The sequence below is a fragment of the Panthera pardus genome, unplaced genomic scaffold, assembly GCF_024362965.1.
Source record: "Panthera pardus isolate Hobbes unplaced genomic scaffold, ASM2436296v1 HiC_scaffold_26, whole genome shotgun sequence".
Classification (NCBI taxonomy): Eukaryota; Metazoa; Chordata; class Mammalia; order Carnivora; family Felidae; genus Panthera; species Panthera pardus.
Window position 1 is genome coordinate 20,603,925 of NW_026526832.1, and position 26,332 is coordinate 20,630,256.

At 40.0% G+C, this 26,332-nt stretch overlaps 1 protein-coding gene and 1 long non-coding RNA gene across 3 annotated transcripts in view; one reads left to right on the forward strand and one right to left on the reverse strand.

The window, feature by feature from the left end:
- Window positions 1-1,356: 1,356 nt before the first annotated feature.
- Window positions 1,357-17,961, reverse strand: LOC128773678 (uncharacterized). Of its 2 annotated transcripts, none has more exons than XR_008418081.1 (3): window positions 17,707-17,961; window positions 14,601-14,794; window positions 1,357-2,141 (listed from the first exon to the last, which is right to left on the reverse strand). It is a non-coding gene; the product is annotated as an uncharacterized LOC128773678 (long non-coding RNA). The 2 variants fall into 2 exon arrangements; XR_008418082.1 differs by lacking the exon at window positions 17,707-17,961 and adding an exon at window positions 16,063-16,949.
- ASXL2 (ASXL transcriptional regulator 2) overlaps window positions 16,949-26,332 on the forward strand; it is a 133,267-nt gene continuing 123,883 nt past the window's right edge. Inside the window, exon 1 of the mRNA XM_053891078.1 lies at window positions 16,949-17,256. Coding sequence (XP_053747053.1) covers window positions 17,200-17,256 — 57 coding nt within the window. The 5' untranslated portion in view covers window positions 16,949-17,199. The remainder of the gene's footprint in view (window positions 17,257-26,332) is intronic.

The window sequence follows — 26,332 nt, forward strand, 5'->3', positions numbered from 1 at the left end:
TCGAGGAACCTTGGACATTGGAGTGGATGATGCCCCCTAGGGGAAAAGTTTCCAGAACATAGAGGTAGGGGCTGTGAAAAACTAAGATCGAGGACCTGACTTGTTCTTTTCAACTTCTCTAAGAGCCAGAGTTCTCACAGCCCGCTCTTAGACTGAATGCCTAGAATCCCAGATTTTGCTAGCTCCTATATTCCTCTCCATTGCACTCTTCCTCCTATTGGGAAGCCCACTTTCTATCCCTGGCTGGACTCATCACTAGCCTCCTACCAACCTGTGGTCATTCTCACCTCTCAGCCACCCCCCAGTCTCCCAGCCTCTGTCCTTGAAGTCCCCACCAATTCCATGTCCTGTCCTGTTCAAATCAAGTTCATTCAGGGGTGCCTGGCTGACTCCATTGGTAGAGCATACGACTCTCTGTCTTGGGGATATGAGTTCAAGCCCCACGTTGGGCATAGAGCCTCCGTTTTTTTTTTTAAAGGGATTTGTCAGAAAAGATCTCATTGGTGAGATGAAATTATAGAAAATCTCAGGTGTGATGTTCTCCATTTCTGCCATTGCAGAGGAGATTATATTTAAAGTTGCAATAGATGTGGCATGCCACACTACAGAGTTATTCCCAGGCCTCAAATGTTGTGAATTAATATTTCAAAACACCTTGGAAAGTCACCAGAAGAGATCTTTCTTTTGTCTGAACATGCAGAAAGAGAAAGAGAAGCAAATTTTGTGCATATACTAAAATGAGCTGTGTTCCTGTATTTGGAATATGAGGAAGTGATCCCACAAGAGACTGACAGGAGAAATTTACTTCCAGTTTATTAAGACCACAAGAGCAAAAAATCGCGGCATTTTGTGCTGGGTGTGCAAAAACGTTCAGGTTTAAAACATCCAGATGCTAAAAAACTCCCTTTTTGTGGAAAACTTAGTCTTAAACCAAAGCTCAGAATACATAGCATATCGTTTACCTCTCTGATAAATTACAGATGGTGGCAAAAATAAATGAGTTGGTTTAGTTTTCTTCATCTTAAGATTTTTCTCCCTTATAATAGCTAGTGAACATTTCTGAGCATCTACCATGTGTCAAAAACTTCCATTCACTTCATCTAATTCTCAGCGCAACATCCACTATGCCAACTAGTTCTAGTTGAAATTCATGACCACGCATCTCAAAAGGAGTCTCAATGCTGCCAAGCAACCCTACTACACTTCTCCAGTATGTTCTCTCCCCCATTCTCCCAAACAAGTATTTCACACATTCCCCGGCTCTTCTCAAAGCTCTTACATCCTCCTCCACTTCCTCAGTCCTGCCTACCTCTTCCACCTCTCCCCAGCCCCTCTCCACCTCACTCCATTGTGTATCTTCTTTATATTCCAAGGACACACCAAGTGCTTTCTTCCGCCTCAGGGCCTTTGAAATTCTCTTTCCCTCTCATTGGAATGCTCCACACCCGAATCTTCACGAGGCGAGTTTCTTCTTGTCTTTTTGTCTTCAGTCTCGGCTCCAATGTCAAATTCTTCCTCCTCCAAAGATGCCGCAACTCCATCACTTCTTGCACATCAACTTGGTGGATTGTCTTCCGAGCATTTATCAACATCCGATACTGTCTTGTCTATTTATTTCTCTTCTGTCTTCACTTGAATGAAGCTACCCTGTGTGGTTTTCTTCTGTATTCCCAACATCCAAATCTGAGCATGTCACATAATAGGGACTCAAACGTGAATATTTATTGAGTAAATTATCTCGATTTTGGGGCAGATGAGGAAGCTGAAGATTAGAGAATCCTAGTCAATTGCTTAAGTTCACTTAGGTAGTAAATTACAATGATGAGACTTGAACCTAAATCTATTTAGGTCCAGGCTGTATCCCCATCTATGTAAAAAAAAATCTCTTGCTAGGATGAACATTTAAAAATGAATTTGGCCTCTGAGGAGTATTTGTGAATGTGGACAGCATTTAAGATAACTTCAGAATGAATAGTCAGATTCCTCAGGCAGAAAACCAAGGAGATGCTAGGACATCTGGCTGGACAAAGCCCATGGTAACTAAGGAGCAGTGCAGTCTGGCTATTCCCAGCTTGTTCCTGGCTGGCCTCCAGTTCCTCTGCCTTCCTTCCTGCTTCCTGCGTCTCTTTGCCTTTGACCACCTGCAGTACAGCACAGTTTAAGTCAGGCTCTGGTTTTCCCTTCATATGCTTGAAGTGAGCTAGTTCATGCCTGTCAATAGCACTGAGATCGGTGCTTTAGACAACCTGGAATAAGATATCTTCCTCGGGGACCTGTCAACTCTAAATCTATGTTTGTATATCAGCCTTAATTCTTAGGAAGTTGCCTTTTTAGTTCTTTGCAGAAAACAGGAACCTTGTGTTGACGCTGCATTGATCCTCAAAATGACTAATAAAAAGTGAAGGAGAGAAAATGAGGACTCTTTTGGTTGTTATTTTAACTAGCATTCAGGGAAATCTTCATAAGCAGTTTACAGTCTCAAGGAAAGCTGGATTTAAGGGATCATTCATTGGATTTTCTTCAGAAATCAAGATGATTTGATATTATGATATTTATTGAATATTTATCATACACCTGGCATTATTTTAAATTTTCTATGTGTACTTCTTTTATTTCTACAACACCTTATATTTAAAAAAAATTGTTTTTAATGTTTATTTATTTTTGAGAGAGAGAGAGAGAGAGCAAGCAGGGGAGGGGCAGAGGGAGGGAGACAAGAGAGCCAAGTGTGGGCCTCGAACTCACGAGCTGTGAGATCATGACCTGAGTGGAAGTCAGATGCTTAGCCGACCGAGCCACCAAGACACCCCCCACTTTATAAAATAGAAAACTATCAGTATTACACACATTTTTCACATGAGGAAACTGAGGCCCAAAAAGATTTTGAAAATTTGCCCAAAGTCACACACTGTTATGGAGCACCTGCGTGGCTCAGTCTGTTAAGCCTCCGACTTGCTTTTTGGCTCAGGTTATGATCTCATGGTTTGTGAGTTTGAGCCCTGCACCAGGCTCTGCCCTGACAGTGCAGAGACTGCTTAGGATTCTCTCTTTCTCTGCCCCTTCCCTGCTTGTGCTCTCCCTCTCTCTCTTTCTGTCTCAAAATAAATAAATAAACTTGAAAAAAATGTAAAAAACTAAAAATAAAAAATAAAGTCACACAGTATTGTGTGACAGAATCCCAATTCCTATTTTTGTGTTCATTTGTTTTTACTATGGATTTCTTTGGCAGTTTGTGGAAGCCTATAGACCCCTTCTCAGAATCTCTTTGATTTATTTATATTAAAATTTTTCCCATGCTTCTTTATTCATTTTTGAGACACAGAGACACACACAGAGCACGAGTAGGGGAAGGGCAGAGAGAGAGGGAGACACAGAATCTGAAGCAGGCTGCAGGCACCGAGCTGTCAGCACAGAGCTGGCCATGGGACTCAAACTCATGGACAGTCAGATCATGACCTGAGCCAAAGTCAGACGCTTAACCCACTGAACCACCCAGGCACCCCTCAGAATCTCTTTGAATGTGTGAATAAAATCCATGGGATCACAGAGAAAAACATTTCTATTGAAATATAGTGATTAGCTTATTAGAAAAACAAACTTGTGTTATAGCGATACATGTGCTTCATTATTAATGCACCAAATAACAAGATCCGGTGCCAGGTCTAATAATATTGAAGTTGTGAAATTGTGATAAATGTAAAAATATTTCTAGATGTCTTAAGTGTAATGTAACCTGAAAATATCTGTGATTTCCGTTGGCGACCAAAGTCATAACTTTAAGGTTAGTGAAAATAAACGTAATTTTGTCTAAGCTAATGGACTCCTCCCCTGGACTGCAGGTTAGGAAATAATGTCCTGGAAGTGCTGCAAAACCCTCCCAACTGGTCTCCTTGCTTCTCATTTACTCACTCTGCCCTGTCCACTCTTCACTGGTTGCCATTCCTTCTTGGAGCCTTGCTGGATACCCTCCCTTGTGCTAATATCCATAGGGTTCCTATTCCTCTATGCCATTTTAGGATCTTGTATATATGTTTATGATTGCATGTATAACAATGTATGGTATTTGTTCATAGGTCTTTCTTATTTTCAGATGAGCTATTTTGGAGTAAGGACTATGTCTTCTTTATTTATTCATTCATCTACTTATTTAAAAAAAATTTTTTTTTTAGTGTTTTGTTTATTTTTGAGACAGAGAGAGACAGAGCATAAGCAGGGGAGGGGCAGAGAGAGAGAGCAAGACATAGAATCTGAAGCAGGCTCCAGGCTCCGAGCTGTCAGCACGGAGCCCGACGCGGAGCTCGAACTCACAAACTGTGAGATCATGACCTGAGCCGAAGTCCGACGCCTAACTGACTGAGCCACCCAGGCGCCCCCATTCATCTACTTATTGATTCAACAAAAATGTATGGAGAACTTTCTATCACAAGGTGCTATTCTGGGCACTGCAAATATAATAAACATGACAGGCTCAGTTCCTGTTCTCACTGTTTTGCAGTCTTACACTCATTTCTGGCCCTCAGTATTTGGCTCATGGCTGAAATATACTAAATTGACCTGTTTAATGGAATTGGATTGAGTATTTCAAGATCATATTACTAATTGGCAGAAATTGTCCCTGAAAGAAAAAAGGAAGGGGTGCCTGGGCTCAGTTGGTTAAGCTTCTGGCTCTTGATTTTAGCTAAGGTAATGATCTCATGGTTAGTGAGTTTGAGCCCTGCGTCAGGCTCCATGCTGACAGTGTGGAGCCTGCTTGGGATTCTCTCTCCCTCCCTCTGTCTCTTTTCCCCTCCCCTGGTCTCTCTTTCTCTTTCTCTCAGAATAGATAAACTTGAAGAAGAAGAAGAAGAAGAAGAAGAAGAAGAAGAAGAAGAAGAAGAAGAAGAAGAAGAAGAAAGAAAGAAAGAGAGAGAGAAAGAAAGAAAAGAAAAGAAAAGAAAAAGAAATTGTCCCTAAAAAAATGTTTCTTGACAAGAAACATTTGTATCCTCATATAAATTGCCAGGCATTTAGCAGACATTCAGTAGATTCCTTTCTTCTAGGCTCTTGCTGGCCCTGTCACCAAGTAAACTAAATCTTGCTGCATAATAGAGAAATGGGAACAGCTAGTTATTTTTTAAGTTTTGCAGGGGGGAAGAAGAGTTGAAAAGGTCACTTTTGCCCTTGTGAGAAGTAGGCTCACTGACCCAATCAAAGGAGGGATGCACAGACTCGGAGCACAGGGAAGAGAGGCTTTAATCAACATTCTTGCAAGAGTGGGTGATGGACAGGCACACTCGGGGCAGTTAACAGCAGACAATTTATCTTCTAGCATGCAAGTCCCTCCCCTGGTTCCTCATTGGCTGAGTGCTACAGAGGTTACAGCCTTACCCAGACACTACCTATGCCCATGTAAGGCAAAAATAGTCTGATTGGAACAAATGCAAATTCCCTGAGGTATGGCAGAGATTTTTCAGTCCCTCCTCCCTTTGTTCTTTGGCGCATGCTCATTGCAAAGCCCTTGAAAATAAGCCCATGAAAATAAGTCCTTGAATCGGACAGGGGGAGAACCAGGAAGTGAAGTGTCTAAAGGTTTGGGACTCCATTTTGTTGGGCGGGGATGGGGGGGTGGGGGGGTGGGGGTCGTTCATATATATTTCCAATAAGTTGTAAACCTGCTGTTAACTAGACAACACAGACTTTATTTGGTAGTTTTGAGAATGAATCATCTCCCTTACTTCTCACAGCCCTCTTTTCTGTCCATATAATATAGTATATATACTATATGCTACTATATATGTATATGTATATACTATATATTACTATATACGTATACTATATACATATAGTATATACACAGAAGTATATAAAATATATATACAGAGTATATATATACAGAAGTATATATACTATAGTATATATACAGAAGTATATATACTTGTGGTATAATATAGAAGATACAATAGTTAGCATTTATGGATAGTGTCTAATGTACCAGGTACTATTCTAGGTTCTTTACACAGTATCTCCTCATTCAAACCTCACAATAATCCCTGTAGAGGGAACTGAGACTTAAAGAGTTCAAGAGGCTTGCCCAGCTCCTGATAGGTAGAGTGTCCTCACGTGGGGAATTCCAGACCAGGGAGTGTGAGCCCAGCACCTCTTCCCCTGTGCAGCCACTGACTGATGTAGGGTCAGACGTGAGGACTTCCAATGGGCTCCACCTACAGCCTCCCTGCTGCTCATGACCTAACTTAAGGCAAGAATGCTTGAGATGGCAAACTGGTTAAGGCTGAAGTCTGTAGCAAAGGCAGAGCTAACGAGAGCAGAGCTAACAGCACGTGCATTCTTTGGCATATTCATACTATGCTGTTGATTTAATACTGCATTTTTATTACAATTGCTCAATCTTTTCCCCCCTGAAACTAATGTTGGTTCTACTATCTGCGAAGTTACAGGAAGAAGTCTCTTATAAAGGAAATCCTCTTTGGACTGCCATTAGACAGAATTGGTTAAATTCTACCAAACTGGGGTACTTAAGTTAATTGTAATGCATTGTGACATAACGATATAAATAATGTATGTGCATTATTTACCTAATTTACCAAACTGAAACACAAAGCAGAAATACAATGAGTACCTGAGTATCTTTTTAACATATGGATAGAAGTAACTTTAAAAAGATTTTTTCCTTCTCCAGTCAAAAGATAGTGGAGTGGCGAAATGGATAAAAAAGCAAAACCCATTATATGCTGCCTAGGAAAGATTCATTTTGGCTTTAGGGCACAAACAGATGGAAAGTGAAGGGATGGAAAGAGACATTGTGTGCAAATGGAAACCAAAAGAAAGCAGAGGTAAGCTATACTTATATTATCCAAAATAGACTTTAAACCAAAGTCGGTAACAAGAGACAAAGAGGGTCATTATATAATGGTAAAGTGATCAATTCATCAAGAGGCTGTAACGTTTGTAAATATTTGCGTACTCAACATAGAAGGACCTAAATATATAAAGCAAATATTAACAGATCTGAATGGAGAAATAGACAGCAATACAATAGTAGGGAATTTCAATATCCCACTTTCAACAATGGATAGATCATCCAGGCAGAAAATCAATTAAGAAACATTGGACTTAAATGACCTGGTAGACCAGATGGACTTAACAGACATTCACAGAACATTTTACCCAACAGCAGCAGAACACACATTCTTCTCAAGAGCACATGGAACATTCTCCAGTATAGATCATATGTTAGGTCACAAAATGAGTCTTAATAAATTTAAGAAGCTTGAAATCTTATCATCTTTTCTGACCACAATGGTATGAAACTAGAAATCAATTACAAGAAGAAAATTAGAAACTTCACAAGTATGCAGAAATTAAACAGCATGCTCCTAAACAATCAATGGGTTAAAGAAATTAAAAGAGAAACAAACAAAAAAATCTGTGAAACAAATGAAAATGGAAATATAATATATCAAGATTTATAGAATGCAGCAAGAACAGTTCTAGGAGGGAAGTTTATTTTTTTATTAAAAAATTTTAATGTTTATTTTTGGGGGGGGAGGTACAGAGAGAGGGGGACAGAAGATATAAGCAGGCTCTGCACTGACCGCGGAGACCCTGATGGGGAGCTCAAACTCAGGAACTGTGAGATCATGACTTGAGCCAACGGTCAGGATTAACCAACTGAGCCACCCGGGCACCCCAAGAGGGAAGTTTATAGGAATAAACTCCTGTATTAAGAACAAAGGAAAGCTCTCAAACAGAGAACCTAACTTTATACCCCAATTAACTAGGAAAAAAAGAACAAATGAAGCCCAAAGCTAGTAGAAAGAAGGAAATAACAAAGATCAGAGAAGGAATAAATGAAACAAAGACCAAAAAGACAATAGAAAAGATTAATGAAACTAAGAGATGGTTTTTAAGATAAAATAGGGGGTGGGACAGAAAAAAAAAGGATAAACAAATTAGACAAACCTTTAGTAGACTAACCAAGAAAAAGAGACAGGACTCGAATAAATTAAATTACAAATGAAAGACGAGGCATTACCAAAGAAATTCAATACCAGAGAAATTAAAAGGTTCACAGGAGATTATTATGGACAAGTGTATGCCAACAAGTTGGAAAAACTAGAAGAAATGGATAAATTTATAAAAACATACAAACTTCCAAGATTGAATCATGAGGAAATAAAAATCTGAACAGACTGATTACTATCAAGGAGATTGAACCATTAAAAAAAACACCCAACAGGGGCGCCTGGGTGGCTCGGTCGGTTAAGTGTCCGACTTCGGCTCAGGTCATGATCTCACGGTCCGTGAGTTCGAGCCCCGCGTCGGGCTCTGTGCTGACAGCTCAGAGCCTGGAGCCTGTTTCAGATTCTGTGTCTCCCTCTCTCTCTGCCCCTCCCCTGTTCATGCTCTGTCTCTCTCTGTCTCAAAAATAAATAAACATTAAAAAAAATTTTTAAAAAAAAAATAAAAAAAACACCCAACAAAGAAAAGTCCAGGACTAGGTAGTTTCACTGGTGAAGTCTACCAAACATTTAAGAAAGAATTATTATTAATCTTCTCAAGCTTTCAAATAGAAAGGGAGGAAACACTTCCAAACTCATTTTATGAGGCCAATATGACCCTGATACTAAAGCAGACAAAGACACTACAAGAAAAGAAAATTATAGCCAATGTCCCTGGATGCAAAAATCCTCAACAAAAAAATGAGCTAACCATAGAACAGATCAATGAAACCAGGAACTGCTTCTTTGAAAAGATCAACAAAATTGATAACCCTCTAGCCAGACTGATTAAGAGAGAGAGAGGCAGAGAGAGACAGAGAGAGAGAGAAAAACAGAGGGAGAGAGAGAGAGAGAGAGAGGACTCAAAAAATGAGCGAACAGGGGTGCCTATGTGGCTCAGTTGGTTGAGTGTCCGACTTCAGCTCAGGTCATGATCTCATGGTTCCTAAACATTAAATCTTTTTTTCTAAAAATTAACAAACCAAATTCCACAGTACATTAAAAGGGTCATACACCATGGTTAATTGAGATTTATTCCAGGGGTGTTCAATATCTGCAAATTAATGTGATATGCCATATTAAAATGAAAAATAAAAATCATAAGATCATCTCAATAGATGCAGAAAAAGCATTTGACAAAATTCAACATTTTTTCATGATAAAAATTGTCAACAAACTGTGTACAGAGAACATACCTCAACATAATAAAGACTGTATTTGACAAGCCCACAGCTAACATCATAGTCAATGGTGACAAGCCGAAATATTTTCCTCTAAGATCAGGAACAAGTCAAGGCTGCCCAGTATTTAAAAAAAAAAAAAAACAACTTAGGGTGCCTGGGTCTCTCAATTGGTTAAGCATCCAACTTCGGCTCAGGTCACGATCTTGTGGATGAACCATTCAAGCCCCATGTCCTGACAGCTCAGAGCCTGGAGCCTGCCTCAGATTCTGTGTCTCCCTCTCTCTCTGCCGCTTCCCACCTTGTGCTCTGTCTCTCTCTCCCTTAAAAATGAGTAACATTATAAAAATTTTAATTTAATTAAATTAATTAATTAATTTTTTTGAGAGAGAGAAAGGGCTCAAGTGAGGGGCAGAGAAAGAGAGGGAGAGAGAGAAAGAAACCCAGAAGGGGCAGAGAGGGCAAGAGAGGGAGGGAGAGAGAGAGAGAGAAAGAGAGAGAATTGGCACTCATCCGGGGCTGGTGTTTTTACCTGAAGCAGGGCTGGAGCTTACCCAAAGTGGGGCTTGTGCTCACCAACTGTGAGGTCATCACCCAAACCGAAGTCAGATGCTTAACAACTGAGTCACCTGGGTACCCCAATTTAATTTACTTTTTAAGTTTTTTTTTTTTTTTTTTTTTAACGTTTATTTATTTTTGAGACAGAGAGAGACAGAGCATGAACGGGGGAGGGTCAGAGAGAGGGAGACACAGAATCTGAAACAGGCTCCAGGCTCTGAGCTGTCAGCACAGAGCCCGACGCGGGGCTCGAACTCATGGACCGTGAGATCATGACTTGAGCCGAAGTCGGCCGCTTAACCGACTGAGCCACCCAGGCGCCCCATAATTTACTTCTTAAAAGTAATCTTTACATCCAACATGGGGCTCAAACTCAAGACCCTGAGATTAAGAATTACATGCTCTACCATCTGAGCCAGCCAGGTACTCCAAGGATGCCCATGCTTCCCGCTTTTACTCAACATAGTACCGGAAGCTCTAGTCAGAGCAATTAGAAAGAAAAAGAAGTAACAGGTAACCAAACTGGAAAGGAAGAGGTAAAATTGTCTCTATCTGCAGATGGTATGATATTATATGTGGAAAACCCTAAAGATCCCACCCCAAAACTGTTAGAACTAATAAACAAGTCAGTAAAGTTGTAGGATAGGATAGAAAATCAATATGCAAAAATCAGTTGTATTTCTATACACTAATAATGATCTATCAGAAAGAGAAATTAAGAAAACAATAGCATTTATAATAGCATCAAAAAGAATCAAATACTTAGGAATAAATCTAACCAAGGAGGTGAAAGATCTGAACACTGAAAATTACAAGACATTGATGAATGAAATTGAAGAAGCCACAAATAAATGAAGATATTCTGTTCTCATGGATTGGAAAGATTAATATTGTTAAAACCTTCAGACTACCCAAAGCTATCTACAGACTGAATACAATCTCTATCAAAATTCCAATGGCGCTTTTCACAGAAATATGAAAAACAATTCTAAAATTTGTATGAAACCACAAAAGGCCCTAAATGGCCAAAGCAATCTTGACAAAGAAGAATAAAACTGGAGGCATCACACTTCCTGATTTCAAGCTATATTACAAAGCCATAGTAATCAAAACAGTATGGCATTGGCATGAGAAACATAGATCAATGGAACCTCATAGAGAGCCCAGAAAAATACCCACATGTATATGGTCAACTAATTTATGACAAAGGAGCTCAGAATATATGCTGGGGAAAGGATAATTTCTTCAATAAATGGTGCTGGAATAACTGGATAGAAAGTGATCCTGGCATCAGACAGACTTAGCCCTACAATGAACCTGCTACCTGATGAGGAAGTTAAAGATTATGTAAACTATACTGTGTTCAGTGTCTAGGATTCTGCCCAATATATAATAGCATCATTGTGTACCTTGAAGTGACAATCAGATATCCAAGTCCTGTGAGTAGAGAGGTTGGGATAGTAGGATCCATAGGTACAATTGTGAAAACCTGAGGAACTGGTCATAGGAATTGCCAGTCTTGTCACAGGACAATCCTGTGAACAAGGAGGTGAAAACAGAAAGACTCCTCCGTCATCCCATCCTGCTGAATGCCAAAAACTCTAATTTCTTGGCCAATAATGATTTCCTACAGATGTACAGAAACTGGTGGCATCGGGATGCCTGGGTGGCTCCGTTGGTTAAGATTCTGACTTTGGCTCAGGTCATGATCTTGTGGCTCATAGGTATGAGTCCTGTGTTGGGCTCTGTGCTGACAGCTCAGAGCCTGGAGCCTGCTTTGGATTCTGTGTCTCCCTCTCTCTCTCTGCCCCTCCCCCACTCACACTCTGTCTCTCTCAAAAATAAATAAACATTAAAAAATATTAAAAACAACAACAACAACAACAACAAACAACTAGTGCCATCTTTCTTAATAATAAGATTTCCAGGGCACCTGGGTGGCTCATTTGGTTAAGCGTCTGACTCTTGGTTTTGCCTTGGGTCATGATCACGGGTTCATTAGTTCAAGCCTCAAGTCAGACTCCATGCTGTCAGCCCTCTCTCTCTGCCTTGCTCATATGCATCCTCTCTCTCTCTCTCAAAATAAATAAATAAACTTAGAAAAAAAGATTTCCAATAACAACTTCATGAAAAATAATTCTTTACAAAACTGCTTTAGTGATATTTTTGCCAGTGCCTGCCTCATAAAAGATGTTGAAGATATCACTGCTACCCGAAAAGCCTGGCATGTGGCCCATGGCCATCATGATAGAAGCTGTGTTCCAACATGGGTGTCTTGGCAGATTCTGCACATTTAGACTCTAGCATGATCAACAAGGAAATGTACCTACTTATTTTATCTATGTGTCTATTATCTATATCTACTATTTCTTTTTTCTTTCTTTTTTTAGAGAGAGAGAAAGAGCATGAGCAAGGGAGAGAGGTAGAAGGAGAGAGAATATTTTTTTTGAGAGAGAGTGAGCGCAATTAGGGGATGGGCAGAGAGAGAGAGAGAGAGAGAGAGAGAGAGAGAGAGAATCCCAAGCAGACTCTGTGCCATCAGTGGGGCTTGAGCCCACAAACCATGAGATCATGACCTGAGGTGAAATCAAGAGCCAGACACTCAGCCAACTGAGCCACCCAGGTGCCCTTAGAGATAGAGAATCTTAAGCAGGTCCCGTGCTCAGCACAGAGCCTGATGTGGGGCTCAATCCCAGTCACTTCCTCACTGATGATGTCACTTTTATCATATACTAAGTCCTGTTTATACTAAGGGCTGTTTCTAAATTAACTAATATGTCAGTTTTGGAATCGGTTTCCAAAGTTTTGGTTATTCTTTTTATTCATTCTAAAAGTTTTAATACCTGGTGGGGTAAATCTCCCTCATATTACTCTTAAAAAAAAAAAACTGTATTGGGGCATCTGGGTGGCTCAGTCAGTTGAGCGTGGACTCTTGATTTCCTCTTAGGTCATGATCCCAGGGCCATGGAGTCGAGCCCCATGTCCAACTCCATGCTCAATGTGGAGCCGGCTTCTCTCTCTCTCTCCTTCTGCTCTTCCCCCTTCTCCCCCACCAAAAAAAACCTGTTTGTTTTTTTTTATAAAGAAGATATCCAATTTATTTTTTTAATGTTTATTTTTGAGAGAGAGAGAGAGAGAAAGAGAGAGAGAGCGCACGTGAATGAGGAAGGGCCAGAGAGAGAGGGAGACCTGGGATTAAAAGCACTTAGAATAGTAAGACTTTTTAAGAACGTGGTTTGTATATTTATTTGTTTAGAGTCTTAGTTTTCTCAGAAATTAGCTGTTTACATTATATAGATTATGAACAGTGCAGACATTTCCCCTGGACTTTAGTTCTAATTTTAGGCTTGAGCGTATCAATATATGTGTCTATGTACACACACATATATGTATACACTTTTGTGTAGCTAATGAGAATAGAACTTTTAAAACTTTCTTATCAGTTTTTTACTGGTATATAAAACACTGGTTAATTTTTTTAAAGGATTTTATTTTTAAGTAATCTCCATATCCAACGTAGGGCTTGAATTTACAATCCTAAAATTAAGAGTTGAATTCTCTACTAACTGAGCCAGCTAGGTGCCCCAACACTGGTTAATTTTTTAAAATAATTGTTTAATTGTGGTAAAATATACATGAAACTTATCATTAAACTTTTTAAGTTTATTTATTTTTGACAGAGAGAGACACACACACACACAGAGCATGAGTGGGGGAGGGGCAGAGAGAGAGGGAGACACAGAATCCGAAGCAGGCTCCAGGCTCCAAGCTGTCAGCATAGAGCCCGATGCAGGGCTCAAACCCATGAACTGCGAGATCATGACCTGAGCCAAAGTCGGACACTTAACTGACTGAGCCACCCAGGAGCCCCTGAAATTTATCATTTTAATCATTTTTTTCATTTTAATAATTTTAAGAGTACAATTCAGTGACATTAAGTACATTAATATTGTTATACAACCATCACCATCAACCATCTCCAGAATTTATTCATTATCCCAAACTGAAACTCTGTAACCCATTAAGCCTGTTAATTTTTATATAAGTATGTTTAATCAGGATTCCTGGGGCACCTGGGTGGTTCAGTCGGTTTGGTGTCTGACTTCAGCTCAGATCATGATCTCACAGCTTGTGAGTTTGAGCCCCACATCAGGAGGCTCTGTGCTGACAGCTCAGAGCCTGGAGCCTGCTTCAGATTTTGTGTCTGCCCCCCACCCCCATTCTCTCTCTCTCTCTCTCTCTCAAGAATAAATAAACATTAAAAAAATCAGGATTCTTAAATGAACTTTTTTATTGTAATCATAATTTGGATTTCACTGATACTCATGAAGTACATATTGTTTTTTTTTTTTAATTTTTAACTTTTTTTAAAATTCATTTTTGAGAGACAGAGAGAGACACAGCATGAGTGGAGAAGGGGCAGAGAGAGGGAGACACAGAATCTGAAGTAGGCTCCAGGCTCTGAACTGTCAGCACAGAGCCAGATGTGGGGCCTGAACTCATGAACTGAGTGATCATGACCTGAGCCAAAGTCGGACACTCAACTGACTGAGCCACCCAGGTGCCCCTGAATATTGTTTTTATACATATATTGCTTAACTGAATTTCCTCTTTTGTGAATTGTCTTCTTATATGTATCTGCTTAACTGTACTTGTCTCCTGCTTCTATCTGAACACAGATTCTTCTCATCCTCAGTTGGTGCCTCTGCTGGTCCAGGTGGTTTACCTGGTGATATGACCCAGAGCCTTATGCCCGAAGGGTCATTAGCCCCTGATACCAATGCCCTTTATAGGCCATGGCTGACGTACTTTTCCATTTACAAAATGGGGTAAGAAAGCACCAAGGGATACTCCAGTGAATTACCTGGGTGCCGAACATCGTCCTTCCATCTTCCATTGTGTAACAGAATTCCAACTTCCTCTTGATGATTGGGATCAATCACCCCTGCCAACATGGTGACTTGTCTGGAGTGCCTGGCTGGCTCAGTTGGTGGAGCATGTGTCTCTTGATCTTGGCGTTATATGGCTGCTAGAGCAGCACGTTGGGTGCAGAGATTACTTAAAAATAAAACAAAATTAAAAAAAAGATGGTGCCTTCTTGTCATGTCTGCTGGTCCCTTGATACAAGGCATCTGAAATGCTCAGGCAGCAATTATAGCTTGAAGTTCAATGGGACTCCTGCTGTATCTATTGGTGGAAGCAGTCCCCTTTGGAAACCATGATTTCTGATTGAGTTGATAGGATGCACCAAGCAGGGTCATTCCTACCTTCACCCCTTCATTTCCAGACCCATATATTCTACCTACTGGGCACAAAGCATCATATATTGCTAACTGATTTAGAGTGTATGAATGTGGTCTTCAGGATGGTGCCTTATCCTCACAAGATATTGTTTCAGAGCTGGTGTTTCAGTGTTCCTTCAATGAGCTGTTGCATTGCTTAACATCTAGGGATGGAGACTTCTTGAATGGACTCCAAACCTAGGCCTTTTTTTTTTTTTTTTTTTTTTTTTAAGACTTTAAGTAATCTCTACATTCAACATGGGGCTGGAACACACAACCCGGAGATCAAGAGTCACACACTCTATTGACTGAGCCAGCCAGGTGCCCCTAGACCTAGACTTTAGAGGAAGATGGTACATACCTTGAGTGCTATGGAGAGTGCTGTGAGTTACTACAAGGATTTGTGAAAATATGCCCAAATCAATTATGCTGTTATGGAGCTGTTTGATCAATGTCTGAAGTTGAAATATAAGGAAGTATCTAGACGGCCTCTCAAACTCCCTATTAAGACTTTTTTTGGGGTGGCATTTGGGCTTCTCAGTCGGTTAAGCGTTTGACTTCGGTTCAGGTCATGATCTTACCGGTTCGTTGGTTTGGGCCCTGCATCAGGCTCTGTGCTGACAGCTCAGAGCCTGGACCCTTTTTCAGATTCTGTGTCTTCCTCTCTCTCTCTGCCCCCTCCCCACTCACACTGTCTTTCAAAAATAAAATAAACACTGAAAATAAAAACCCCAAACCTTTTTTTTTTTTTTTTTGGTATAACAGCCCCTTTTGAAAAATTGAGAAAGTCATGAGTTCTTTTCTCAAACATGCACAATTACATTAAAATGCTGTTCATAATTTTAGGGGGTCCATGGGGTTTTGAAGCCTAACCATGGACTCCAAGTTAAGTATTGCTCTCACCTGTCTTTCCTCCCAAGAGGCAGCCCAACTCTCAGTCCTATTTTAGAATATAGTATAGGGCTAAGTTTACTAAACTAGATACAACTTCTGAAAGCAGATGGATTTGAGAGAACAGTAGGCGTTACTGCATATTCTTTTTACCTTGCAAAGTATAAAAACATGCGATGGAAGATGCCACATTCTGGATTTTCCAGGAGGCTGTTTGGACCCTACAGACAATTTTTGACTACAGACAGCTGACTCATTCAGCAAATATTTACTGGGTGCCTGATATTTATAGGCACTGTGCAAGTGACTAAGGTCCCCAAGAAAGAAAAGACACCATTTGGGTCTTTGATGAGACTATTCACTTGAAAAAGTGTGAACGCAGTTACTTGTGGCCTTTAAGAAAGGGCTGAGGGGATCATCTTAAGTTTTAGAGGAATCCTTGGAGATGGAAAAACGGCTCTTGAGCTGGCGCCTTGATTCTTGGTTTCCCCACAGCCTAGAATGGTGAGCTTGGCAGGTCGAACTCAACTTGCCTCATCTATCCAAACGGGTTAAATGAGCAGACAAAAATTGTTGCAAATCGTCACAAAGATAACCTTTGTAAGCCTGAACATGCACTAATGAAAAAACACAAGCACGAGGCTTATTGAAAGCGAAAGCTAGGAAAGTCGCCGATTGGGGGAAAAGCACGGCTCTTCCAAGCCTCTACAGCCACCAAGGCGCCCGGCACGCGGTCAGAATCCGTTCAATAAGCCTTCCGGGACGGATCAAGTTCCGCTTCCGCAGGCAGATTTTCGCTGTAGGCGTGAGCACTGGACGCTCGACGCACTTTAGCGTCGGACCTCCCTCCCGCGCATGCTCCAAAGGATAGGCAGAGAGCGGAAGGGCGGGGGAGTGACGGGACGCAGCGGACCGTCGGCTCGTTCGTCTTGCAGCCCCGCGCGGGAGGCGGGGGCGCGCGCGCACGTTCGCGCGTCCGGCTGCGTACAGTAGTGACGGCCGCGCGGGAGCGGTCACGTGACCGCAGCGGCTGCCTGTACAGTAAGGACCCAATATGGCAGCGGCGGTAGCAGTGGCAACGGCAGCAGGAGGACCGGCCGCCCCATAGACCCCCGCCCCCCCCTCCGCGCACCACCCCCGCCGCTTCCTCTGCTTGGGTGCTCCTCGGACCTGACTTCCCCTTTCTCCCACTTTTCCCGGCACCGCGGGAAAAGCATCGCAGGGCAGAGCAGGCAGGGAGGGCGGCCGGAGCCCGGACACGGGAGCCTCCCAGTCAGTTCAAGACCCGACATGAGGGAAAAGGGCCGTAGGAAGAAGGGCAGGACCTGGGCGGAGGCCGCCAAGACGGTAAGGGGGAGGGAGCGAAGGGGAAGCCCGGGAGAATTTTGTTCCCTCGCCGCCTGCCGGTCGCAGGGGAAGGGAGGTCATTGGCCCAGCGACCCGGCTGAAGGGGGCACAAAACCGCGCGGAGAGGGCGGCGGTTAGTGTCGGGGTTGTGATCCCTGTGGGAATGGAGGCGCCCAGCGGAAGAGGGTCGCCGCGGGGCTGTGGCTTCTCCCTGCGTCTGCGACGAGTCCCCTTAGTGTTTTGAAGCTGCCTCTCGGGGTCACGTCGCTCTCACCTCCACACTGAGGTAGCCCCCGCCCCGGCATGGGGAAGTCTGTTGTGCTTGCACAGTAACCGGTTCTTCTCCCTTGTGCGGCTGAAGAGCCCCCATTGGATGCAGATAGGAGAAGGCTTGTGCGTGCACCCAGCCCCGGAAAGAAGAGAGGAGCGCTGGATCTTGGTAGAATTTACCCGCTATAGCAGACATGCCGCCTGACCCCGGGTCCCCTGCTCGTCTGGGCTCCCGGGTCCAACGTGAGGTCACGAGGCTCTTGTTTTTGTTTGCTGTTGAAGCTGAAAGTGCAGGAGGTGTTTAGAAACGAAGTAACAGGTGGGACTTGTAGAATTTTTTTTTTTTTTTCTGTTTCCGTAGAGACCTACTCTGAACAAGGCAGCAATGCATGGTGGGACGTGTAGTTTACCCGGCCTTGACTTTTCCGTAGCTAAAGTGATGGTGGCCTCACGAAGTTGTGATTAGTGGGTAAAATTGTCATTTCCCCCCACTTCCCCCCCCCCCCCCCCATTTTGTTATAACGAAATTTAGAGGTAGGTTTTAAAAAATGGACAATTTAGGAATGGTGAGACTTTTATTACGTTGTATGAAGAAAACGAAAAGCGTACATGTATGTAGAAATAAAACGTTGGGAGATGCAGCAGAAAAGTTAGAGACGTAAAACAGCATTTTAGTGTTGGAAAGTGAGAAAGTGGAGGCATTATCTTTAATGGTGAATCATGTCAATAATACTTGTATAATATGAAGACCCCTTCTAAATGAACCTTTATGTGATGTATGGTTTATTTTTTAAATGAATTTTTTTTTCTGATTACGAAAGTAATAAATGTTCACTGTGGGAAAATTTGGAAAATTATAGAAACGTATAAAGAAGAAAATAAATCACATATCTCACCCCTCAGTTATATGTTAATGTTTTGTTACATTACCACCCATTCTTTTTTATTTCCCCAAATTTGGATTCTGTTGTTTATTCAATCTTGTGCATTGTTGTAAACCGTGTGTATTTGTTTTGTAAATTTTATGTGATAGGGGATTGATGAGTCTTAAGCTTGTATTTCTGTTTTAGTTGGAAATGTGAAAAAGTTAGTGAATAAATAAAGGCACATTTTATTTATTGAGTGTTTTCACTTAACAGTCTATCTTCATAATTGTGACTGTGCTGATAGTTTCCTTTAAAAGATAAAACTCTAGAAATAATTTTTTTGGTGGTGGGGAAATTGCTTCTTCACAGAAGACTGTTAGACTTTCTTCTACTTGATGAATACCTCGAGACTTTTTCGTTTTATTAAAAGAAGGCTGGCAAATTGTAATTATAGGTAAGCAGACCACAACCCTAATATATTAATTTATTTCAAGTCGCTAGAATCTTAAGAGTATTTTTTGCATTATGATCTCTTTGGATAAAATAGTCTAATCGTTGGGAGATTGTGACAAGTAGGAAAAGTTTGCATCTGCTGTTTAGAGTTTCCTATAATAGGTTAATATATTTGCTCATTTATTTTTATTTTTATTTTTTCAATTTTTAATTTAAATTCTAGTTAGTTATATTTGCTCATTTATAATAAACATTTCATGCCGTAGTTAGCTATGTTTAAAAGATGGAAAGGCTAGTTTAATAAGTAGAGTACTGAGTGAGTTCTTGAAGGGATCAGAATATTAGTGGTTTGGTATTTTTATTTGATTCTGACAAATGTAAAGCCTCAATCTAAGTTAAAATTAGAATGAGAGTGGTGACACTAAAACTTTTTTTTTACTAGCAGGCAAAATCTAAAAAGCACCCTGCTCTTTGGTTCATTTTATCATCTGTAAAGTGAGGAATTAAACTAAACCTCTGCATTCAGAAGATTTCCATTTGTAAGAAGGACTAGGTAGAAGTAAATGTAGGGGGAATAGACAAAAGTCAATCTTTAATATTTCAGAATAATGAGATCAGAAAATTAGTGTTTTGACAAACGGAAGTAACTTTGACCTAAATTAAGAAATGTTGCATATATTTGTAAGATCAAAACGACTAGGAGAAGTAAGTCTTAAGAAACTTATTTCAAAAAAAAGAAACATTTCATAGGCATTAGGGTCAAATGTTCTAGGAACAGTTTCAGCAAGGAAAGAATAAAATTACGAAAACGAGCACTATCTGCTTCTTTTTTCATTGTGTTCTTGGTACCTGCATTGTAGGGCTGTCCTGTTTTAGGGAGCACTGTTAAAATGAGGTTGTATTTCTGACCAATAGTATAGCAACAAATAAATAAAATTAATTATATGTATATGTACATGTTTGATGTGAGGGTATGCATGGAGGTGAGAGCTACATGGATTGATGTAAGGTTGTTACAAACCTGAAAAAGCAAGATAATATTCATAATTACTGTATAATAGTAAAATTATATCAAAAGGCTGATTAAATGTAGAACATACAGACTAGTTCCAATAACTAGGGACAGCGGAGAGAGGGATGATGGAGTTGAGATTCTGTAGAACTTGAATGCTCATTCACTGTACTGGACTGTCTCCCTACTGATTTTCTATTTGCCCTATATAAATACACTAGTTATTAAAAAGCTTTACTTGAGTATTTAAAAAATTTTTTTTTTAAGTTTATTTATTTTGAGAGAGAGAGTGCATGTGCAGAAGGGGAGAGAGAGAGAAAAAGAACTCCAAGCAGGCTCCGTACTGTCAGTGAAAGGAGCTGGATGTGGGGTTCGAACGCATGAATCCATGAGATCATGACCTGAACCGAAATCAAGACTTGGACACTTAACCCACTGAGCGACTTAGGCCCCCCCATTGTTACTCAAGTATTTTGTTAACAGTCTTGGATGTTTTTAATTTTAAGGGTAGCAGTGATGGTGATGAAATGATTGGGAATTAGATCTATAGTGTTTGGTTCGACTTGAATACAAAGATTTGTAGTAAGCCAGAGATCTTGAGAACCATTGCACTGACTTTAGAACTGTGCTCAAAGTTAAGCTCATGCTTTAAAAAAAAAAAAAAAACACACACACACCAAAATGAACATTGTATCATCTAAGTATTTAATGACATCCCTGAAGAATTTAGCTGTTTTTGCAACAGCAGAGCTTTGGAAATACTACAATCTTGTTGATCCTGTTTTCTCTTTTGACTTTTCCCTTGTTACTCACCACAACCAGGGAAGCGTTAAAAGGGGAACATGTCCTAAAAGGACAAGGTAGTTGTGATTGTAGATGGAAAGGACAGGGAGGCAACCTTAAGAGATTCTATACTAGAGGTACCTTTGGATATCTTGGGAGCTAAGAGGTCAGGGTACGTGAAGTGAAGTATGGGTGTTAGAGGTGAGCACAGACTGTCTTGTATAGGTCTTTAGCATGTGATTTGTGGGCAGAAGATTTCCCTTAGTGATTAATGTTATTTTGAATGTACATAGGTTTTTATTTTTGACATTTGCCTAAAGTCATTTAACTTTAGGGAATAAGATGGAAGGTAGAAAAAAAAATCTTTTCTTAAGTTAATTAATTTATTTTTTTGAGAGAGAGGGAGAGAGTGAGAATCCCAGGCAGGCTCTGTACTATCAGCGTGGAGCCTGATTTGGGGCTCAAATTCATGAATCGCGAGATCATGACCTGAGCAGAAACCTAGAGTTGGACACTTAACTGACTGAGCCACCCAGGCGTCCCTAGGACATTTGTAAAAAAGAAGTAATGCTCAGAGGCTAAAAACTTTTGTGGAGGAAGTATAGAAAATGGAAAATAATTTAAAATATGATAAAAGTATATAATGAATAGAAAGATGTTTTCTAGAAAGATGTTTAGGAAAACTCCTTAACAAAATGTACTTTAGTTTCTGTACCCTTAATCTTTACCATGAGTAGTTTTTTTCTTAAAAATTATGTATACAAGTACAGACTTAAAAGCCAAGCCTGGTTATATCCTCTTGGATATATATTGACCAGGCCAGAGTCCTTTTTAGTCTGTATTTGTATTGTATTTGTAGTAGTATTAAAATCTCCAGGAAAGAGTGTGCATCTTGGAAAAAGATATTACATGTATTGTTTATAGACTGTTGGAGGTAAAACTGGGCAAAATCTTGGAATATATAGAAAATAGAATGAGAGAGCATTGTAAGGGGCATGGATTAAAAATTGACAAACTGCTGTGATCCATAATTTTCAAAATACCAAGTGCACATTTATATTTATTATTTCAGCTTTATTGAGTTACAATTGACATAAAATTGTAAGATATTTGATACGTGTATGAAATTGCTATCTGCAAGTCTGTTTGTGCTGGGTGATTTGATGTAACACTCTTGACTGATGTTCCTTCTTGCCATAATATTAAAGTTCCCCTGTGTTTTGCTTCTTGAATTCTGTGTTATTTTCAGTTTGTCTTTCCTTCTGTCTTGTTTTTATGTGCCTGTCTTAAAAGCCCACAAACCTCCTAACAACTGGAAAAAAAAAAACACAAAAAACAACAGACCTCTTTTGAGCACATAAATTAAACATTTCTATGAAAGGTGCTGCTGCTACTGCATCTCCTAGAATTCTGACAGGAGCTGAGAAAATAGCATCACATTTGTAGAATGCCTTGCTATTTCCTCATCTGCAGACTCTTTTTTTCTTAAAAGGCTGTGCAGTTTCGCTGTCGGTGAAAGGGCATTTATGTTTTTACTATAAAAGCTGTTTGGAAGGAGGCCAGTGTGTGGAAGATACAACTGCAGGGAACTCATCAGTAGGGTTCAATACCTGCTATCTTTGTCCTTTTTACCAAAGACCTCTGAATGCCTCTCTAGTACTGTAGTCTTTCTTTCTATATTGCATAGAGACCAGCCTCATAGTTTATAGTAGTGTGCAATTTAGTAATTTTATTTTCATTTATTTTATTTATTTTTCTTTTCTTTTTTTTTTTTTTTTTAAATTTTTTTTTAACGTTTATTTATTTTTGAGACAGAGAGAGACAGAGCATGAATGGGGGAGGGTCAGAGAGAGAGGGAGACACAGAATCGGAAGCAGGCTCCAGGCTCTGAGCTGTCAGCACAGAGCCTGACGCGGGGCTCGAACTCACGGACCGTGAGATCATGACCTGAGCCGAAGTCAGACGCTTAACCGACCAAGCCACCCAGGTGCCCCTATTTATTTTTCTTTTTAAAGATTTTGTTTTTCAGTAACTTCTACACCACCGTGGGGCTTGAACTCACAACTCTGACATCAAGAATTCCATGTTCCATCCACTGAGCCAGCCAGGCGCCCCTTTAGTATTTTTAATACAGTTTGATTTATCCATCATGTTTTTAATGTTGTTTTAAAAGGTTATTGAATATACTAAATTTTATTATTTTTATTAAAAAAAATTTTTTTAAAGGTTATTTATTTTGAGAGAGAAAAAACATGAGTTGGGGAGGGGCAGAGAGAGGGAGAGACAGAATCCCAAGCAGGCTCCAAGCCATCAGTTGAGGGCTCGATGTGGGACTGGAACTCATGAACAATGAGATCGTGACCTGAGCCTGAGCTGAGATCAAGAGTCAGACGCTTAACTGACTGATGACTGAGCCACCCAGGCACCCCTTTAGTATTTTTAGTACAGTTTGATTTGTTATGTTTTTAATGTTGTTTTAAAAGGTTATTGAATACACTAAATTTTAGAATTTATATATGACTTAAAAATACTGGTTTGAGTTACTTTGAGTTTCTATTAAAGCTATATAGGCTCATTTATTTTTTTTAAATGTTTATTTTTGAGAGAGAGTGGAGGGGAGGAGCAGAGAGAGAGGGGGACAGAGGATCTGAAGCAGGCTCTGCTGACAGCAGACAGCCTGATGTGGGGCTCCGGGCTCATGAACCATGAGATCATGACCTAAGCCGAAGTCTGATGCTTACTGACTGAGCTACTGCCTAGGTGCCCCCAGGCTCATTCTTAAAAAAAAAAAAAAGAGGAACAGAAAAGTGTAAAGAGTTAATCTTGGATGAGTCATTCTAATAAAAACAAGATTAAATGAAAGTCTGCATCCTGAAATGTTGACGATATTTAGTTACCATACTGAAATTACAGTTGATAGTTCAAATATAGCTTTCTGGACTTCTAACTCTGTATGTAGAGATAATACATAAATATGTATACCTACTTATATTTTATATACAGTTTTGCAACTTGTCTAGTTGTGAATATCATGGATACCTTTAATGTCTGCCTCATTTTAATATCTGCCTCATTCCCTTAAATGTTTTAATATTCCACTGTTTTTATTTATTTATTAAACATTTTTTTATTTTTATTTTTTAGTATTTATTTATTTTTGAGAGAGAGAGAGCAGGGGAGGGCAGAGAGGAGGGAACGGAGTATCTGAAGTGGGCTCCATACTGACAGCACAGAGCCTGATGTGAGGCTCGAATTATGAACTGTGAGATCATGACCTGAGCTGAAGTCAGCCCCTTAACTGAGCCACCCAGGCACCTTGATATTCCATTGTTTTTAAATGTACCATCATTAAAAAAAAAAAAAAAAAAAAAAAAAATCAGTTATTTATTTTTTGACTTATAGGCCATTTATTTATTTTATTTTGTTTTTTTAAATAGGTTCCATACCCAATGTAAGACTTAAATTCATGATCCTGAGATCAAGAGTCGCATGCCCCACCGACTGAGCCAGCCAGGCGTCCCGATGTATAGGCCATTTATAGCATTGTTTTTTTTTTTTTTTTTTTGCTGTAACAACTAGTTCAATATATACATGTGGGCATATGCATGTACATTGTTTGTGTGTCTGGATGCATGTGCTTTTGTGTGAATAGAATAGTTAAGAGTTTGTAAACTTGAGTTTGTGCCAATTTATATTCCTCTCGAAAATTTTGAAGGTTACTGCCTTTTTCCTACTTTTCTCTAATCCAAGGAATATATCAATCTTTATTCTTTGCCACTTTGATATATTAAAAAAACATTTCTTTTGTTAAGTGGAACTTGATGGAAATGTTCTATATCGGTACTGTCCCAACACAGTAGCCACTTGTCATATGTGGCCATTTAGCACTTGAAATGTGGCTACTGTGACTAAGGAACTGAATTTTGAATTTTATTTAATTTTAAGTTTAAATAGCCTTATTTTTGGGGGTGTCTGGTTGGCCCAGTCAGTAGAGCCTGTGACTCTTGATCTCAGGGTCCTGAGTTGGAGTCTCATGTTAGGTGTGGAGCCTATGTAGAAAACAAAACAAAACAAACCTCAGTAAATAGTCTCATTTGTTTAATGGCTACCATTATTGGACAGTGCAGGTATAAAGTAACTTCCTATACTTATTGGCTATCTGTATGTTTTTCAGTAAACTTGGCTGTTTAGATCTTTTGCCTTTTTTTTTTTCCTGGTCCCTTTTATACTAATTTTTTTTTAAATTTTATTTATTTAAGTAATCTGTACACCCAACGTGGGGCTCGACCTCATGACCCCGAGAGGAAGAGCCAGCCAGGTGCCCCTGTACTAATTTCTAAGGTTGTTTTGTAGATTAAGGAAATAGTTTTTTGTCATTCATGTTGCAGATCTCTTTCTCATTTTTGTCTTTTGATTTGACTGATTTATCCTTTTTTTTTTTTTTTTTTTGCTGCCTGGACATTTTTTATTTTAATGTAAACAGTTTTATCAATCTCTACCTTTTATGCCTTTCTAGGTTTTGAGTCCTGTTAAAGAAGATTATTAAAGATTGTAAATAGAGTATAAATTTTAAAAGATGTTCAGCTTTGGGGCACCTGGGTGGCTCAGTTGATTAAGCGCCTGATGTCGGCTCAGGTCATGATCTCATGACTCATGAGATTGACCCCTGCATCGGGCTCTGTGCTGACTGTTCAGTCTGGAGCCTGCTTCGGATTCTGTGTCTCCCTCTCTGTCTCTGCCCCTTCCCTGCTCACACTCTGTCTCTATCTCCTTCAAAAGGATATAAAAACTTAAAAAAAAAAAGTTCAGCTTCAAAGACATATTTTTCCTAAATGTATGTTTCATTGTGGACAAATAAGGGGAAATTCAGTTTATATATCAGTAAGATTGTGCCCCTTGAAGGCAGAAACTTTTATTTTGTTTTTAAAGTTTTTTTTTTTAAGTTTTTTTATTTTGAGAGAGAGAGAGAGGCAGAGGGAGAGAGAGAATCCCAAGCAGGCTCTGCGCTGTCAGTACAGAGCTTGATGTGGGGCTTGAATCCACAAACCATGAGATCATGACCTGAGTCGAAATCAAGAGTAAGCCACTACTGAGCCACCCACGTGCCTTGAAGGGCAGAGACTTTTAAATGTTTCTGTCTGCAGAGCTTAACTCACTTTTTTGCACATGAGTGCTGAATCTTTTTTTTTTTTCTTTACCTTTTTTTAAATTGGAGATAAAAATGAAGACACTGTTCTCTTGAGTGAGTGCAATTTATTTTTTAAATTTTTAATTAATGTTTATTTTGAGAGAGAGAGAGTAGGGAAAGGGCAGAGAGAGAGAGGAAGAGAGAGAATCCCAAGCAGGCTCTGTGAACTCAGCTTGGATCCCAATACGAGGCTTGAACTCACGAGCTCTGAGATCATGATCTGAGCAGAGATCAAGACCCTGACGTTTAACCAACTGAGCCACCCAGGCACCCCATTTTGCTTTATGTTTTTGAATGAGAAAACTATTGTGAAGATGTTCTTTCTTAGCAAATAAGCACAGAGATTTGAGACTATTGTAATGAAAAGCCCTTTAACCTCAGGGACCCCATTTGCCAGTTGTTTCCCAAGGTGAATGTGGAATCACACAGAGACTTCAACTAGCTGTGAACAACTTTAAGAACTCACTGAAAATCCTTTTCCTGCTCCAGGAGATTCTGCACAAA